At 34.8% G+C, this 18,654-nt stretch overlaps 1 protein-coding gene across 2 annotated transcripts in view; it reads right to left on the bottom strand.

The window, feature by feature from the left end:
- Positions 1 to 18,654, bottom strand: part of BBS9 (Bardet-Biedl syndrome 9) — a 283,155-nt gene that overhangs the window by 146,167 nt on the left and 118,334 nt on the right. For both annotated transcript variants that reach the window (XM_066321634.1, XM_066321643.1), the window contains one exon: positions 12,235 to 12,417. In XM_066321634.1, the coding sequence (XP_066177731.1) occupies positions 12,235 to 12,417 (183 nt within the window). The remainder of the gene's footprint in view (positions 1 to 12,234; positions 12,418 to 18,654) is intronic.

The following is an 18,654-nucleotide window of genomic DNA, read 5'->3' as shown; positions in this document are numbered from 1 at the left end:
AGGAACTTGCCTGGCTATATCTTATTTCTTTATTTCAGACACAATAGTGATTTCATCAGTTTTCAAAAATGCTAGAATATTTGAAAGCTCACAATATGAATTACAATCCTGGCATTTATGCTTAACCACCAAAGAAGAGGTTTCTGTATTTGAAAACATTGTATGTGCTAACTCACAAGAAACATCACCCATGTGTCTCTCAGCACTCTTTTTACAGCAATTAAAAAAAATTCTTATTGTTACACATACAAACCAGTAATCCACTAATCCATGGGTACTGACTTGGTAGTATCCACAGATGCACAGACCATCAGCAAATTTGGCCAGGAATTTCCTGTGGTCGCAGTCTTCCTAACTGATATTCTTCAAGCATATTTGGTATTTCTAACCGATCTGTTTATCTCAAAGAGGAGATAAAAGCCACAGAATCCATAAAGTAGCACACAACATCTGCCTGTGCTGTCAGAAATGGAAATGACAAACCTTCCTTGTGAGTGTCCCTGAAAAATTACAGCTAAAAAAGAATTCATAAAGCCTTTCGGAGACCTTTTGAAAAGAATCAGAATAAAAGAAAAGAAAAAGGCAAACCAAATACTCAATATCTACCTAGCACTCAGAAAAAAAAATGCAGCAAAATATTACTGAAGTAGTAATGTATTACATCTGAACAGTGTCAAGGGTATATTTTTTAAGAAAAGGTTTTCTAAGAAAAAATTATTTCTTAGAATAAGAAATACAAATTATCCTTGTACCAATATAAATCCAGTTTTATTTAACACAATTCAAAAGCATTCAAAACACCAATCATAGATTATCTGGAATCTTCTATAACTCACTTTTGTGTTTAAAAAACAAACAAAAAAAACCAAACAAAAAAAAAAACAAAACAAAAAAAAAAAACCCAAACAAACAAACAAACAAAAAACCAAAGCAAAAGTACCTCTACATATGTAAATAACAAAAAGTTACCACTGGGATAAATGAAAAACAAGGAACTGCCAAAATCCTACAGACGATTGGAATTCAAGCCTGATGAAAATCCAGAAAAATTACTCAAGCTTAAATACATTCCAAATCAATTAAGTGCCTAAGAAGGACATTTGTATCGAGCACACGATAGAAAAATCACAACTGAAATTCTTTTATTAAACCTGCTCTCTCTAATCATATCTTTCTTTAAATCATTTATGTTGCATAATGTTCATAATATTAACTGATCTGATTTTTTTTTCTGCCATTTAAAGAAATTCAGTTCTAATAGGAATTCACAGACTGATGAAAGCAATATCAAAGTGAGGATATACTTGGACATCCCAGACAAAGTAATAGACAGAACAACAGAAAAAGGGGGAAGGAAATTAGTATGATATGAAAAACAGTAGACGAATTGATTTCATTTTAAATCATGGAAATCATCTTTATTTGTGAGATGGTACTCTGAAGTAAACCTGCTGTGAAGAGCTACAGTACAGGCATTATGGACATTTAAATCTTATTAAAAGTTTGCCTACTCCAAACAAATTTGCCTACTCCAAACAAATTACAATTTACTTAAAACACAAGAAATAAAAGCCAAACAAGGGACAAAGGAAAATACAAATCCCAGAGAAGTACATCTTGATAACTCTGACCACAATATGAGCAATCAAGCTCTGCAGGGATCCTGATATAATAGATATTTAAGGTAAAAGCTTGAAGACTCTATGAAGACTAACAAATAAAAGACTACAGAAACAAATCAAGACTTTTACAGGAAACTGTATGAGATCTCTTTACAATATTTGTCGAACTGGTACAAGTATAGTAAAACAGATCTATGCAGAGTTATTTAATACTAAGTATTTATGCCAGCAATTATTTTCCAGTTACTTAAGAAGATCTAATTCAAGTACTAGTCTCTCACATTTTAAGCTTAATAGGTTGCAAAAATCAGATTTAGCAAAAATCCTTTGTGAATAAAGAGGGTTCATTTAGAAGTCTGTCACAGACACACTTGTAATTCCTGTACAGCTGGGCTGTAATTGACAGTCGTAACAGAAACAGTAACTTTATCTGTTCTATGTAGAAATATTTATTTAATAGGAACTCCAGGAGCACAAACAACTCTCTACAAGAACTTTTCATTTTGAGTCCTACTTGGTAAGCATATATTGATAGCCTATGGCAACTTCACCTGAGAAAAATCTCTATGACAGATTCTTTCCTGGAAAGTACACTTGTCATTTTAGTTTCTCTGGTACTTTTGTCCTCTGAAGTTCAATTCACAAACCACCAAACACATCTGCATTAAATGTAAATATAGTTTTTGGAGTATTCTATTCTATGGACATTTAACTTTAAAACAAGATTTGCCAAACTCTACATCTGTAGCGTCTTCAGATATGGAAAGAAAGTTAAAAATGCATATGGCTTAGTAATCAAAATAGTGTTTTTAAAATTATGTTATAGAATAGGTGATATTTTCCTTTTAGGAGTGGTGCTCCTAAAATAATCTAATGGAAAAATCAAACTGAAGAAGAGCAATATTAAAAGCAGTGGGTGTTTTTATCTAGCCAAGTGAGCATTACTAAATAAAGGTTCTGACAGCTGCATGCATGAGGATGATGACCTCTATCTTTTGAGATTTCAATTTATTTTTCAATTCAAACTCTGAGCAAAATCCCGCTCACATAAAAACGCTATGGTTATCAGCAGTTGTAGGGTTTTCTATATTAATGAAACTGGTAACATGATTAAAGAGCATAAGAAAGCAAAACCTGTAAGAAAGCAAAACACTGGATGGGGACAACAGTAATAATGTTTCTAACACTGCTTAACCCTTAGATGCTTTTGGAGATTAGCAGCTTACTCTCTGCAAAGTGCATGCTTCACCAAAAAAATTATATACTAGGATAACTATAGATGATGGTTTCATTAGCTTCTCCATTAGAATTTAACCTCTGTATATGCAGCCAAATTTCCATATGGGCTGCATCTTTTTGCATTGAATGTTCTTCATTTGCACAAAAGGATTTTCAAAATTAGGTTAAAATTAGATTAGAATTAGATCAGTATGCTTCTTCTTGACAAGTAATGAATCTATCTTACTCAACTCTTCTTTCAAATTGTCTCATATCTCAAAACTGGAGCAATACAGTGTTCCCTAACACCTGGTTTCTTGACATTTTTTCTGGGCTACAGTGGTCTTTCAAGACTGGGTAACAAGCAGGGAAAAGGGCATATTTCTTCAAAAGATAAATTCTAACTATATAATTCTACAGTTATTCATCTAGTAATGCTTGTTTCTTGCAATATTAATGCATCCTATCCAGAATAATGAAAGTTCATGCACTTCATGAGTTTCTGTAGACACCATTCCCAATCCTGAATTTTTGAGAGATTATTTTCATCTTAATTTTCTATTTAGCTTGACTTCTTATGACCATTGATCCATTCTGGGAACTGATGAAAGAAACTTTTGTAAGCACTACATGAATTGAATGGCTTGACTTCTTTTGTTGCCAGCTTCAGAAGTCTGTTGTTTTGATTTTTAGCAATGAAATCATCTAACACTTCATATTTCTTTTTCTCAATGACTTTTCGCCAGTTAGTTAGAAAAACTGAGGTGCTGTTTGGGTCTCACAGAGGTTGTCAAAGCTGTCTACAGGCAAGAAAACACACCAGGAGTTGTGCATCTTGCTGAAGAATGGGTCACATCCAGCATTAGGTCCGCCATACATGAACACTACAATTAGGTCCAGCAAGATAATTTTTAATATGGGGAAAAGGGATCAGATCTTGTTACACTCAGCCTGGAGGAAAAAAAGTAGATAAAACACATGCTAAAACAAGGTTATTGAAACTTCTCATTGCATCTCAGCCCATACTCCATTTTTATATCACTGATATTCTTGGAGAGGAACTTTTCATCTTTCACTCTCTCTCTTATTAGGTTACAATACATTATGCTATGAAATACTGATTAATGAGATTGTGTTTCCAAAACCTGTGAAATATGGAAGGACACACATTAAAATATTTTAGATCTGGAAAGCACTTGTTTTAAAGTTTGTTTCCTATTTAAATTCTCACATTAGTTTAGATCTACACACCATTATCTTTAAACTCAGCTCTGTTGCTTCAAATTGTGGAATTGCTATTCTCCCAAAATGCACAGTTGAGGACAAAGAGGACAGTGGTAAACTGGACTGGCATGTTTACTTGGATGCCCAGCTTTCAAATTTATGCTAGGGTTTTTTTTGGGGTTTTTTTCCTACAACAAGTATCTTAAACAAAGTTCATTAACTCTTCCACTGTTTTTACAGATTTGATTTATAAGCTGTTTTACTTTTGAAATATCCAAATCATATTTTTGGCCTTATCAAACCTTCACTTCATTGAAAAAGCCAGGAGACAATGAAAGACATAAATTATGCAATCTTTATGTTCCTTTAATCTGGCTTATTTTAATGTAAATCTCTCACTACCTGTGCAAATATGAGAAAATACTGGCATATCATTGTTAATCTAGGAATTAGGACAAAGCCTCTTGCCATTAACTAAAAAAAAAAAAAAATCTATCTGAAAAAATTATTACTTTGAAAATTCTTGGGGAAAAAGTGGTTCTCTCTGGGATCTTGTAACAAGATGAAAAACTCATCCTCTGTATGATATCTCTATCTACCTATCTTTATCTGTGTGACATGATGTCGTCGTCAATTCCAGTTGGCAGAATTCACAACAGCACACCATGTGAGCAATAGCTATCTCTTACCTAGTAATGACCAAAAAATGCTACATGATTGCAACTCAAAAACAAGAACAACCATCAACAACTTCAGAAACACAAGCAGTCTCACCAGAAATGGTTTCCCCCACTTCCCCCAAATAACAAAGATTAGTTTGGTTATTAGGTCTTGATACACCCTCTCAGAAACCTTTCTGACCAGGAGATCTAAGGAAAATGATGAATTTAGGTGCATACCATTGTCACATGTTTAATATACACAGAGAGCTTCTCAAAATTATTAGGAGTAACTCATTCCCTCAGAAAACGCCAGGAGTTATGGTTAGATACAATGCTACTAACAGAGTGCTACTATAATAAAAGCATCATAGTTTTGAACTGACGACTGACAATCAAAGTAAAAACAACAATAAATATGCAATTTTTAATTCTATAAACCCTATCCTATTAGGAAACATGAAGGTCATGCTCTAAGGATGCTGAAACAGATGTGTTGTTTCAATATATAAGCAACTCCATCAGAATTTTGCAATCACTCATAAATCCCATTACATTCATACTAGCATAATGCAGATCAATACACAGAATCACGGAATGGTTTGGGTTGAAACAGACTTTCAAGCTCCTCCAGTTCCATGGGCAGGGACATCTTCCACTAGACCAGGTTGCTCAAAGCCCCATCCAAGCTGGCGTTGAACAGTTCCATTGTTGGGGGGGTACACAACCCGTTCCAGTGAATCACCACCCATATAGCAAAGATTTTTTTCCTATTACCTAATCTAAACCTACCCTCCTTGACCTAACGCTACATGCTCTTGTGTAAAATCCCTCTCTATCCTTCTTGTAAACCCTTTTCCTGGAAGGCTGCATACCAAGAGTCTGAGGATCTTGCAATTAGGACACAATATCAAGGGAATTCTCCACTGACAATAAACTTCTTTAGAAGATAAAAAAGAAAAGCAAAAAAAAGAGCCACTGATTTTATATATTGAGTGTTAAGACCCTTTGCTGAACAACATTTCTGTAATCATTGTGATGTATCACTCTTGTCATTAAGCAGTTTAGATGACAACTGATCTGAACGCCTGGTATGCACCACATACTCAGTAATTACTACTACACTAAAATGGCTCTTTGTACCTGAACTAGACAGATCACTCTAACAAAGAGAAAGTTTAGAGGTCCCCATCGAAATATTACATAAAGAAAGATATCTGATAACAGAAGCTTATTTAATTTATCAAACAAAGAGTACATCTCTTGGGACAACTGCAGTACTTCAAAGGGTATCCAAATCACTTTAAATGGAGGTGATATATGCTGGAAGCAAACTAATCAAAGCAGAACACAGTTCTGCCTTGACTAATTTACACCAAGAAATAAGATTCCTAAGTAAGTCTCTGCTTACAACAGAGACAGTGCACTGAAGATTAGCTTCAGGATCTCCAATATAAGCAGAAAAAATAAGATGAGTGCTCCAGTTAAGATTATTTCTCAAAACTTTTTAATTAAAATACATATAACATATAAAATGCATAGATATGTTCAGATTATCCATTAGCATAAGGTTTTTACCAAGGTCAACTGCTTGTTCTAACTTGATAAATTTTCAGAGAATACAACCAAACAAGACAAGAATACAAGAATTCTTTCTGTCCTTTGTAGTTAGACAATTCATAATGCATACCAAACATATTTCTGCATAATTTTGTTTAAATAAATTTTATGTCATACGGAAGAAATAGCGAAAGCTCTATTTTTTTGAAAACCATTACTATTGCCAACCACCAGAACCAAGCCTGTTAAAAAAATTAAAATCTTACAGCTCCTTCATATCAAATAACCAGAAAAACAGCAAATGATAAAAAAATTGAAAATACAATTTAGCGTAGCTTCTTTTGATAATCTTTTGAAGGGGAAAGCATCAGATAAAGATATATAATAGATTTTCAGTAATCCATAAAAGTTTCCAACAGACCACATTAAGCCTTTCTTTCTCAGACCAACAGAATATTGGCACTCTTCTATTCTACCCAGAGAATTCACTGTGAGGAATCACATGAATTTAGTTGCAAAGATCACTAGACAGTGGTGCAATTTGTCTTCAATTTGTTATTGTTGCCATAATCCACTGGCTTCTCAGTAAATAAAATTAACTGCAGGAAAAAAAAAAATATTACCAGACGCTTAAATGAACTGTGATAGTGCTTGCAGTAGTGGTAAGATCACCTCTTCAAATTCCCTTTTTTGTCTGAGTTACTTAACATTTGGTCTTCTGTGCTTAGACATTTTAACATTGTCAAATAATCAATTTGAAACTCTGCTTTTAAGGATAAAAAAAAGTAGAAACAGTTGCAGAAATCTAGTGGCTTTACAACCACGTGTCCTTCTGTCCACCTACTCATGTTAAAAGTGACTGAGAGAGCTGGGGTTGTTTAGCCTGGAGAAAAAGAGGTTCAGGGTAGACCTTACCACACACTTCAACTCCCTGAAAAGGTTTTAGCCAGGCGGAAGGTGGCCTCTTCTTCAGCACAGCCAGCAACAGGACAAGACAGCAAAGCATCAAGTTGCACCAGAGGAGGTTCAGGTTGGACATCAGACTGGGCTGCCCAGGGAGGTGGTGACTAGCACCTCCTGAGGTGTTCAGGAAATGACTGGATGTGACAAAGGTTGGACTCCAGGATCTTGCAAGTCTTTTCCAACTTTAAAGCTCCTATGATTCTACTTATCTCTGCTATACTCTGGTCCTCTTGAAAGCAGGCTAGCAGGCTGCTGATTTCCATATAAAAACATACTATAAAAGAATGTTCAAGGTACTTGAACCATACTGTCTTGCTTCTCTTATTGTCCAGCTGGGTCACATACACACACATAAGGAAAGGACATTGACAGGAACCAGGCATCACTACTCCATTTTTAACCTTTCTCCTTAATACAGGACTTTCCCTGCCCAGGGAAGAGTGGCAATCTTATTTCTCCACCTTCTTGCCCTCACTTGACAATCTTATGTTACCCTGAACCAAACTAAACTTCAAGCTGACACTGACCTTTTTACTGAAAAATTATGGGGTTTTTTGGGAAAAGCTGAAAGCATATTCGTTTTATTTTGGTGATTAAATGTTTTAGATTTAAGAGCTTCTTGCCCCCATTTTTTTTTTTACTTAGATGTTTCATTGTACCAGAAGAGTCTTTCTGAATGGTTCTGTTGGATGGCATTGATTCAAATAGGGGAAGACTCATTTATTAGTTTTGATCAATAAAAAAAGTTATTCAATGTCATTTAATGCGATTTTCCAAGCGGGAAAAAGGGCAACAAATTTCACGTGTTTTTCTCTCTAAAATTACATATTTGCAGATGCATCGTCCACCTTGTTTCTAAAAAGGAGGAGGGGAATAAACATAATGTATCTGCTGTAAACTTGTCTGTTCACAAAAATAAAGAATACAACCATATGGAAAACTGGTTGCAAGTTATCCGTCACCCCGGCCCACTGCTTTGTGGTGGTTTTGTGCGATTTTGTTGGTGTATTGGGTCTGGGGTGGGGTTTTTTTTGTTACATTTAAGAAATTTTAACTAAAAGATAATTTGTACTTGCCTGTGGAAAACAAGGAAACAGAATTTTTTGTTTAAATTAAATCAATATATCAGCCTATTTTTAAATATTTCATTCTGGTACACAGTTGGAGCTTTGCATTTAAAAACTGGTTGCAATGACAAGTGGAATATAGAAAATATAAGGTACAAACAACTAATTCCAGATGATTTGTAATGCAATCAAGAGCTAGGTTGGATTAATTACAAGAATTAAAGTGGCAATTTCCAACAAATCCTAAACATTAGAGTTTATAAAAATTACTCTTGCCAAAGATGCAACTATTAGCTCAAAGCTTCAAAAGTCCTAGACAGCAATGGAAAATTTAGAGAAAATTTTTTCTAATGTCAGTCATGACAGAATTAATTCTGCTGGGACTACAGAAATAACCTTTACCTTTGATTTTTGGGGTTTAATCTCAGTAAAGGATTCTTTCCACAAAATGGTATTTTTTACATTACTCAAGAACTCTAGAGTAAAACCCATCTTCTATCATGCATAAAACGTAGCAGGCTATCTAGGCTTTCCCAAATGATCTTTTCTTTTTCTCGTGAATTACATTCAGATCATCTTCTTACAGAATGCAGAGACACTTTTGATAGTAACTCCTGTGACTTTTATAGGCACTTCAGGAGATTTTTCTGGCACCATTTCTTTTTCATCATTGCCTTAAAGTATACTTTTCAACTTTATCTAGTCAACACTGTAAAGTGATAAATTTATAGTCCCTAATGTAAGTTAATTACTGTAAATCACAGTCAATTAAAATATGCATTTCACCCTCAGGCATATTTTTCTTTCAAATTAGAACTTCAATAAAATCTTAAGATCTGATACAGACATTTACTTGGTTGGTATGACTCCAAACATAAATAGAGAGAGATGGAAATGTACTTCCTCAACACCAGTTTATAGCTGTTACTATTAACTACAGTAACACAAATGTGACTGTGACAAGCAAGGAATGATTCTGAGCAATGGAGCACTTGTGTGTCATTATTTGGTAACATCAGGAGAACTATGAAAATATTTACTCTTCAGTAAAGTTGCTGTTGATGGCTGTACTGCCAAAGGCCCTCCATCAGTCTTAAAGTCAGAATGTTTGTATCGACAGACATATTCTCCCTTTGTAATGTCTTAAACAAAGAAAGCATTAATACCTTAACGATCAGGCATATGAGCCATCAGTCAACCCAGACGCCATCCAACCATTATATCAAAACTACCCCATGTAGCATGAACCCTTTGAACCCTTTAAGTTAGTCTGGACAAATTCCCTCCTCTCCCAAACGGATTTCCTATTGTAAACATATGCTTTATCACAAACTCAGCTTTTTTCAAATATCTTTTTCTATCCAGAAAACTCAGCTTGGCAAAGGATAATCACTGAAAAACATCCCCTAGAAATGTGTGTGTGAGGGGGTAATTTCAGATTTTGTAGGACTTCAAATTGCTGTTCGCACTTGTAACAAGCTAATAACAAATATGTTAGGCTAACAGAACAATGACCAACTCTCTTGAAAAAAATTAATTACGTAACAAAATCTCTGGTACATTTTTAACAAATTTAACAAATCATGGATTATTTTCTCTCCAAAAGCACCACAGTAACAAAGTACATTGGACAAACCACATCTAACTTCCCTGCAACTACTTTTCTTCAGTTTTGGCATCAATTTCTTAATGACTTCATTAGCAGAATGATAACTCATTTATCACACTGACACCTGAGAAATCTCATTCAATTTCTGATGCTATACTTCTACAATTGCACAGCATTCATTAAAGAATCACTGAAAAAGAGGAAAGTCCTTGTATTTCCAACACTGAACAACCCTTTTAGTCAGTTTTATCAAAGCAGTGCTATTTAGGTGTTTGTTAGAAGTTTATTGCCAGAAACAAATTATGATGCCAAATATCTGTTATTTGCAAAAAATATGCAAATTTGCAGTATTTCTTCCACTATATCTTTGCAGACAAGAAAACCCAAATTTTATATGTCTTTAGACAAAAGTTTGCAGCAACAGAAACGATTTGGCAGTCTGAAAAAAATGATGACACAACGAGAACAGAAAATGTCACTTTCATGTTTGCTAAATATCCAACTGAAGTGATTGCCAGGTCTAGAAAACAATATATAATCTGTTCTAAATGAAATGGCATGTATGAGAATAATGTTGATGTTCTGGTAAAAGAGGCATTTCTTTTTATGTTAACAGTGTATTCCAAACCTTTCCCTTTTTTTTAAGAAAACACTGGTTTAATGCTCACAAGGCAGAATATGTTCTGGAGATGTAGACTGCATCCAAACTGTCTTCTAACACATACCCTCCAAATAAAAATACAATAAACCATCATGCAGAATTGTTTGAAGATTAAATAAAAATTATTTAGAGTATTTTCTTTCAGCAGTGTTCTACTTCACTGCTTAAGAGGAAACCTGAACATCAGCTAGGATCTTCTGTCTGTAAATATCATTGGTATGTCAGAAGATTTCCCCATTCCCTGCCTAAGTTTTTAAATTACATTCAGATTTCTGTGGTACCATGACAACTACAATATGGCACATAATTAGTATTTTGTAAAGATTTTGTTTCTATTTCCACCTCCAGTTATTGTTGGTTTGCATTTTTCATCCTGACTGCTCTGCAGGATATACATCCTTACACGATTTATGTGAAGTCTTACAGCTTCAACACAGAACATTCTTAACCACCACGTTAAACCACACCAAGATACAGGCTGAAGCAATATCCTGCATTACAGGATACAACAAATTGTACCATATTTTATCAAAATTTGCGTCAAAGCAACCCAATTCCTGATGGTAAAATAAAAAATATTCACGTAAAAAATGTTTGTTTGGGCTTTTAGGAGATTCGTAGGAACTTTCTTTGAATTCAGTTCATGGGACTGCACGTTCCTCAGTTGTGAAGCTTGATTTTCCAAATTCAAATGAGGACTAAATCCAAAACAAATCTCAACAAAACTGTTTTGCTTTGCCTGCTATGAGTCAATATCATGCAAAAATGCCAAAACACTCTTTGCGCCCCCCTCCCCCCGGCAGAAGTGGCAGAAGATCCTAGATTCACTTGGAACCCAGCACAAACTTTCTCAAAGACCACAAACCATTCTAAGTATTCCAGGTATGCACCAAAATCTGGATGCACTGTACATTGCAAAAACCCTGTGCAGAGCATAAAAATTAAAATTATTGTGTACTTAAGATAATTCTTGAAACTAACTTGGGATCAACTGTTAATTAAGTTGAGGACATTCTTTAATTGGACTAAAGTAGGGCTTAGCTGTGGACCTGAGGTGTATACATGAACATGACTTTTCTTCACAGACCATTCTCCAGATTTTATACACAATCTCACCTGGTCACACTCATTAAATCAAAACAGAATTAGCAAGACATCTACAGAATGCAGAACTATATAGCACGTGGTTTGGAATACAAGGAAATTGGTTATTCACAGTATTTTGCTTAGATAACTTTCATCAATTATATAAACCACTGTAAATATACAGAAGACAAAGTATGGCAAATGATTAATAGACTTAAATGCATGTACTGTATTTGCTGGGTGTACATTTTATATTTCTATTGGAATGTGGACATGTGTGTTATACAGTATTTATATTAGAGTCTTCAAAACCTGGGGTTATTATTCTGTTTGTCCTAACCACAGGACAGAAGGTAAAAATCAGCTAAATTTATGTGAGACACTTCTACTTGGCTTGGTCAGGAAAGGTTAAGCAGAATTTAACTGGCACCACCCATATCCTCTATTGAAATATTCTATAATCTACTCCTCCTTCTCCACTTTCCTGTGAAATTAGCGTAGTGTGCTTAAGGGGCTTAAAGCTCTGTCAAAGAGCATTTTTCAAGCAGCTCTTACAGATTCTTACCAGCTCTTGTGTATCTTCTGCTAATGGCAAAAGTGTAGCTTCCAAAATAGCAGTTTGATCAGTGCTGAGCTTCTGCCACAAACTAATCAGCATAATCACCAGATGGGTGGCACTTTTCAACTTTGTAAATGCCTGGAACATGTTGGCTTGATTTTCTTCAGCTGCATCTGCTAGAGCTATTACCTGCAAAAATTACAAACATCTGTTAAATATAATTTTACCATCCGTGAACGCTCAACACTGAAATTACCTTTGGCACACTCTTGTTTTCCTTTAGAAGATCCTGAGGAATTCTGTTTTCCATAAACAAAAACCACAGAATATTAAATGAGTTATCATTTATCTAGATTTTTCTTTTGCATACCCAAGGCAATTTCATGTCCATATGGCAACAGGATTAATCTATCTAGTAGAATCAGTGTAGGAAGGATTTTGTTTAGAGCATATTTTTAAGGCATTCCTGAAATTAATCCCCATCATATCACATAATACGTGACAACAAACTAATTTTCAGGCTTATATCACATACTAATCTCCATATGACCAGTAAGCCTACTGTATTAATCAAAAACAACATATTGCTTTTATGCTATTAAAAAGGCAGCATATAATTATTTCCATTGGAACACAGCTGCCATCTGTTATTTTATTAACTCTCATGTCTCTCTGTGTTTTGCCCTAGTTTCTTCAGCTTTATGCCAAAAAATAAACATTATGGATCATGTCTATGAAGGCAATATCACATTAAGTGCCAGACATTATGAAAGAATTTTTCAAAATAAAATAAAAGTAACAGATTCACTTCTTCTAATATGGTACGAGTTTTGCTGAGTACTTCAAGGTGGGGAAAAACAGAAAAGCTATTATATGACACTTGGTTCAGAAGTAATTTGTCATTGTATATAATAATGTCCACTCGCATTAAAAAAAAAAGATATTTTGAAAAATATTGCTATTAATATCTTCATTCTTGAAATACAATGCTTAGACATTTTCCATCACTTGTGAAAAGAGAAGATGACAGTGATTTCAATAGGCAATTGCTATAATATCAATAGGACAAGAGACTTTCCACAGTATTTGCACTGGAGTACTTCAAGTAAAGGAAATGTATACAGGTTAGTGGTTCATTCCAGATGAGCACAATTTAGAAGATCTGTTCTCAGGAATGCCATTATGTCTCCATGCTACCCAAATAATACTTGGTTTACAGAAGCGTTGATTATCTGATTGTTATTCAAACCAACATAAAGCACCTCTCAACCACTTTCTGTTTATTTATCTGCAAGACAGGGTAATAGATGCTTGACTGGAGTTGTGAAAAGCCTCACAGAAATGCAGTTACAGTGTAATTAGTACTATGACAGAATTTACACAGTAAAACTTGCAGTCTGATCCATTAACATTTTGGCAACAGCAGGAAAATGAAAATACTATATGATGCATCTTCAGCAGGGAAAGAGAGCCAACCAGCTGTTAGCATTTGATGGAGGAAAACTATTTTTAACCCGCAATGCTGGCATTAGAGATGTATGTGTGTTCCCTCCAAGCTCCCATGTGACTGGGAAGATAAAGAAAACAGAATTTTAGGGAACTATAAATATTAAGCATTTCAAACAAAATGTGTTGATAGCTTTTGTTTTAGATTTTAAAATGTAATCTTTCCAAATAAAGCAGAGAACCCACAGGACATTCATGAGTCCAAACATTACATAAATCAGAGCCAAGTAACAAAATAAACAAACAAAAAACCCCAGCTAACCATGTGAAGGAGAACCAAGAAATTAATCCCAAGCAGTGAAAACCAACATAACATACTTTGGTCAGAGAATAGGAATAATATCACCGATACGTCACCGATGCATTTGTGTTGGCATTCAGTCTGTCCTGACCAAAGCCTTGATGCTCTCCACACCTCATGTTCTATACAAGGTGAAGTTCCATATCACAGTCACTTTCCAAGAGTTCTGGGTGACAAAGCCACCACACTAAGGAGCGATCTACACCAGCTGTCTCGGACCCACGTAACCAGTAATTGTATGCACTGTATACATCTTTCTGAGACAAGCAACAACAGTAAAATCTTCTCAGTCTAACAGAGGCCTTCAAATATCTAGTGTCTTTTCCTGCCCAATATACAACTGAAAATTTGAGAAGAACAACGAATGAGAATGAATTTAACATGCAGATGAGGTGTGCTCATTCACTGGTATGCTTCCTATGTCATCACTGGTTGGGATAGCATAATTCAGAAGTCCTGGCAAGCTACCTGCACCCTATTATGGATAATGCTCAGATTATATTAATTATGCTGAAGATCCAGATAAATAGAGTTATCCTTGTGTGACAACTACCTGAACCTCACTTACAAAGCAAAGGCTACTTTCTAGTAATTCATAAATTCCCAGGTGATTTCTCACCCTGCGCTATATTTCAACTGACACTCTCCTACGTACTTCAGAAACACAAATAGCATAAAGAGAAGTAACTGGCATGGCCTTTTATCTTATGGAGCCTTCATTTTAGGATAGGTTTTCTTCCCATTTTATAACCATGAACAAAGGAGATGCTCACCTTTTCACAGGCTCTAGGTGTAAAACAAATATCCCAGTACTCCCAAACAATGTCTGATGTACCAAAATCATAACCTATTTTCAAAGTAGTTTCATAAAAACCCTTAAGAAGAACAACTAATAGAAGTTTTTCTTTGGCACAAAATTCTACAGTTCTCATGCACAATAATACAGGGCAAATGTTATAAAAGTGGTAGGCCTAAGTTTCTAAAGGAGAAGTGCAGTCTTTAAGCATTGCAGGTCACTGAAACATAGCAATTAAATTTTCAGGTAATCGTATATACACAAGTTCTACTTTACACTTGCAGAAAAACTAAGGAGAGAAAAAAACACTTCTAAGCACTAATCATTCTTTTAACAGATGAAGGGGCCCAATATAGCTTTCTGAGACCTGGAATATCCAGGACACAGGAAAACACAATAAGAATTACCACACTATAATGTAGGCACACACAGATGGAGTAATTTTTAAAAAGCCTCAAGACTAAAGATTCCTTGACAATACATGGTTACACAGTAAATACTTGATAGCAGGGGGGAAAAAAGGGAAATATTTTCTCATGGAGTAAAATTACTCTAAAAATTTCCCAGGACATGAGCTACAAATTTTAGAAGTGTTCTGGTGCTTCTCATTCAAACATTTGCAGAATTTAGGAATAAGTATTTTTAACAACATGACATTCATGTTTTTAATTATTTTATTTTCACCTGAGCATCTCTACTTATATTTTGTAATATTTGAGGAAGATAAATGATCTCCACCCTTTGCAATCTGAGATTCTAGTCTCTTCAGACTCCTGATTCTCCATAATTTCCTAATTTTGTTTTCGGTTCTCACAGTTGCCGTTCAATCTGTTTAATATCTATTTTATCATCTTTCCAGATAGATATAAGATCTTATTTAAAAAGAAAACCCCTCCCTGTCTCACTTTTTCACAGGATAAGTAGGAAAATACATTGCAACTGACAGTCTCAAATGTAGCTTACATGTGAGTATTTTAGACCAACTGGAAACTATTAAGTAAAAAGTCCATCTATATTGCTTAAGACCCATCATTGTCTACTTAATATTATTCGTTCTTCTTCTTCTTTAATATCACAAAGCTTTCAAACAAAGAAAATTAAAATCAAATTTTTCAAACTCTATTCCAAAAATTTATGAAAGAAAGGAAAGTATCTGACCAGGAAATATTTAAGAGACACTAAAATTGGAAGCACAATATTGTACATATATTTTTAAAATGTATCAAAACTTGTTTTAAAGTTATATAATTTTTACATTTTTTTCTGAACAGACTCCTACTTTGCTCCAATACATGTAAGTACAGAAAAGCAACAGCCAGTTAAGTTATTATGAAAGCATATTGTAAATAGAAGTAAGGAATTGCTCCCTAAACAAAGATTTTTACTAAATTTCATATTCACAGTTGCAATGGTAGAGCTGAAATCCAGATTTTTTTATGATCTTGAGAACTTCATATCCCAACACTATTATAATTCTTTGACTCAAATAATTTCCAAGCATAGAACATTTCTCCATGTTTTCATCCTTAAGCGTTTCAGCAAAAAGATGTCTCTCCATGCTCGCTTCATTGCTAAGTAGGCCTTGTAAGATGTCAGGCATTTAAAAACTGTAAACTAATGGAGATGCAAGTTTTAAAACCAGTCAGAGTTCTCCATCATTAGTGGTAAGGCAATATATTTTTAAGGCATTTTATAACATCCAGCAATAATTTCAAAATCAGTAATGCCTCTTGAAAAAGACTTGCAACATAGCCCACTCTTGTACATGTAGACAAACTTCTTGAGGCAATAACGACCACAATAATGACTCTCTCAGGCTAACTCTAATAACACAAAAAAAAAAAAAATACAAATATAATTCCAAAAATACAAAACATTTTCTTCTTAGCTGGACAGAAAGTTGAAGAAAACTTTGAAAAAGTAAAGGGCAAGAAATGAGCACGAAGTTCCAGGGAGGTTCCTTTGTGTTGGTAGTATATTTTCCTGGACTCCCTAACACCATTGGGACTAAAAACTCTGCCAGATTTTATGCCATGTCCTAAAATGGAGAACAGGAAAAGTGACAGATAATTTAGTTTTCTTTTTTTGTTTAAACAGAAGGGAAAAAACAGCTATTCCCCACTGCTGAAAAATTAGCCAACTAGTCTTACTGTCATTTAGTTCTAATACATTGGGTTCAGCTTCTGGAATTTTGACGTAACTTTATCTTTAGCAGAAATGAAGTTTGAAGAAACAGAATTTTGGCATTTAAGGAATAGAGAATTACTTTACATGTCATCCATAGCACTTATAAGCAACTCTTGTATGAAAAGTTTGTTAAAATATGAAAGATAACATTGGAAATTTAATTATTTGGAAATTAACACAGGGACATTGAAGCTCACAGGTCTCTTCTGGCAATTGTTTTTACAGAATAATTTATTGCAAGGAAGTTAATTGAGCCAACTCCTTGCAACTATTTTTAAGCAGAATTAGATCTTCATAAAGCAGGATGCTAATGAATATAAAGCAGGAAAAAATGGAGACCTGAGAATTGCTAATTATGATTTCTTCATTGCTATCGACACAGGACATTCACTACTCGTCTCACCTTTTTCCCCATTTTAGAGAAGGAAATACAACTCAGTTGCCAAACCTGAAACAAGATCTAAGACCATTTATTTTGTGTAGTTTTAAGAAGTCTCCATCACATATCTTAATTCACACAAGATTTGTAAGCATTAAAAGTCAAATCTGGTTTTTCTTACAAGCCCCTTTGTTTACCTTAATATATAAAATCCTTAAAACCCTTACTCTAGGAAAATACTTGTTTGGTTTTTTTTTAAAACATGCAAGCCTCACAGTAGTTTCCAAGACAGAGAAGTACTGATTAGCAGCCTGACTCCCTGTGCAGACCATCTCACTCAACAGCCATTGTGCACAGAGCTTTTGACAGGTGACTAAAGCTTTATGGAATGCGGGCGGAGATATCCATGTCAGAGAACGATCTTTATCGATCACTCCATCACCAGGAAGAACAGCCATGCCTCTCTCACAAGGGACCACTTCTGAACATCATGGCATTCCCACAGCACGGCAGCAGCAACGAGAGAGTGAATGTTGGGATTAAGTACCCCAGGCCAAAATTATCCAACCTTGATGAGAATGTCTCAGCTTGGGCTAACCGTGACTGCAGCTTTTTAAGCTATTGCATGGGACCACCATGATGGCAACAAAGCATCAATTCACTAGACACCAAATACTCGACTTTCAAGTGAAACTCAACATGGCCTTGATGACAGAAGACAACAGAGACAAAAGACATTGCAGCATGATGATCCATGCTTTATCTGCATGCACACAGCTACCTTATGAAAATCTACTGCCTCACTTGATGAACATGAAATGTCACAAGTATTTACTACAGCAATCTGTGCCTCTGGAAACAAGAAGAGTTAGATTAAGGAAGTACTGAGGGATGCCAATGAAGCTGTGTGGTTTTGTTTTCTTCTCTTGTTTCCATGACAGAATTATCACTGACAGCTCTACTGCACCTTTCTAAATTGGATTTTGCAACAAAACAATACTGTCTGCAAGCATAACAAAGGTTACACATTTTGATGACAGTCAACTCAAACACTTGACAAGAGCCAAATGTATGTACTGTTTAAATTTAGAACTCTCTTTTAAAACTTCGCAAGTATCAAAGCTGTGTCTTACTGCCACAAAACCAAAGTGGGAGTGGATTATTGCCACAGAGAATCATGCTGCATCATTTATTTTAATTCTTTCATTTTAAGAACTAGTGACAATGATGTCAGTAAGAAAATCTTTGGCAAATAAT

The sequence above is a fragment of the Sylvia atricapilla genome, chromosome 1, assembly GCF_009819655.1.
Source record: "Sylvia atricapilla isolate bSylAtr1 chromosome 1, bSylAtr1.pri, whole genome shotgun sequence".
NCBI lineage: Eukaryota > Metazoa > Chordata > Aves > Passeriformes > Sylviidae > Sylvia > Sylvia atricapilla.
Note: the sequence above shows the minus strand (reverse complement) of the source record. Positions and strands in the feature narration are given on the sequence as shown.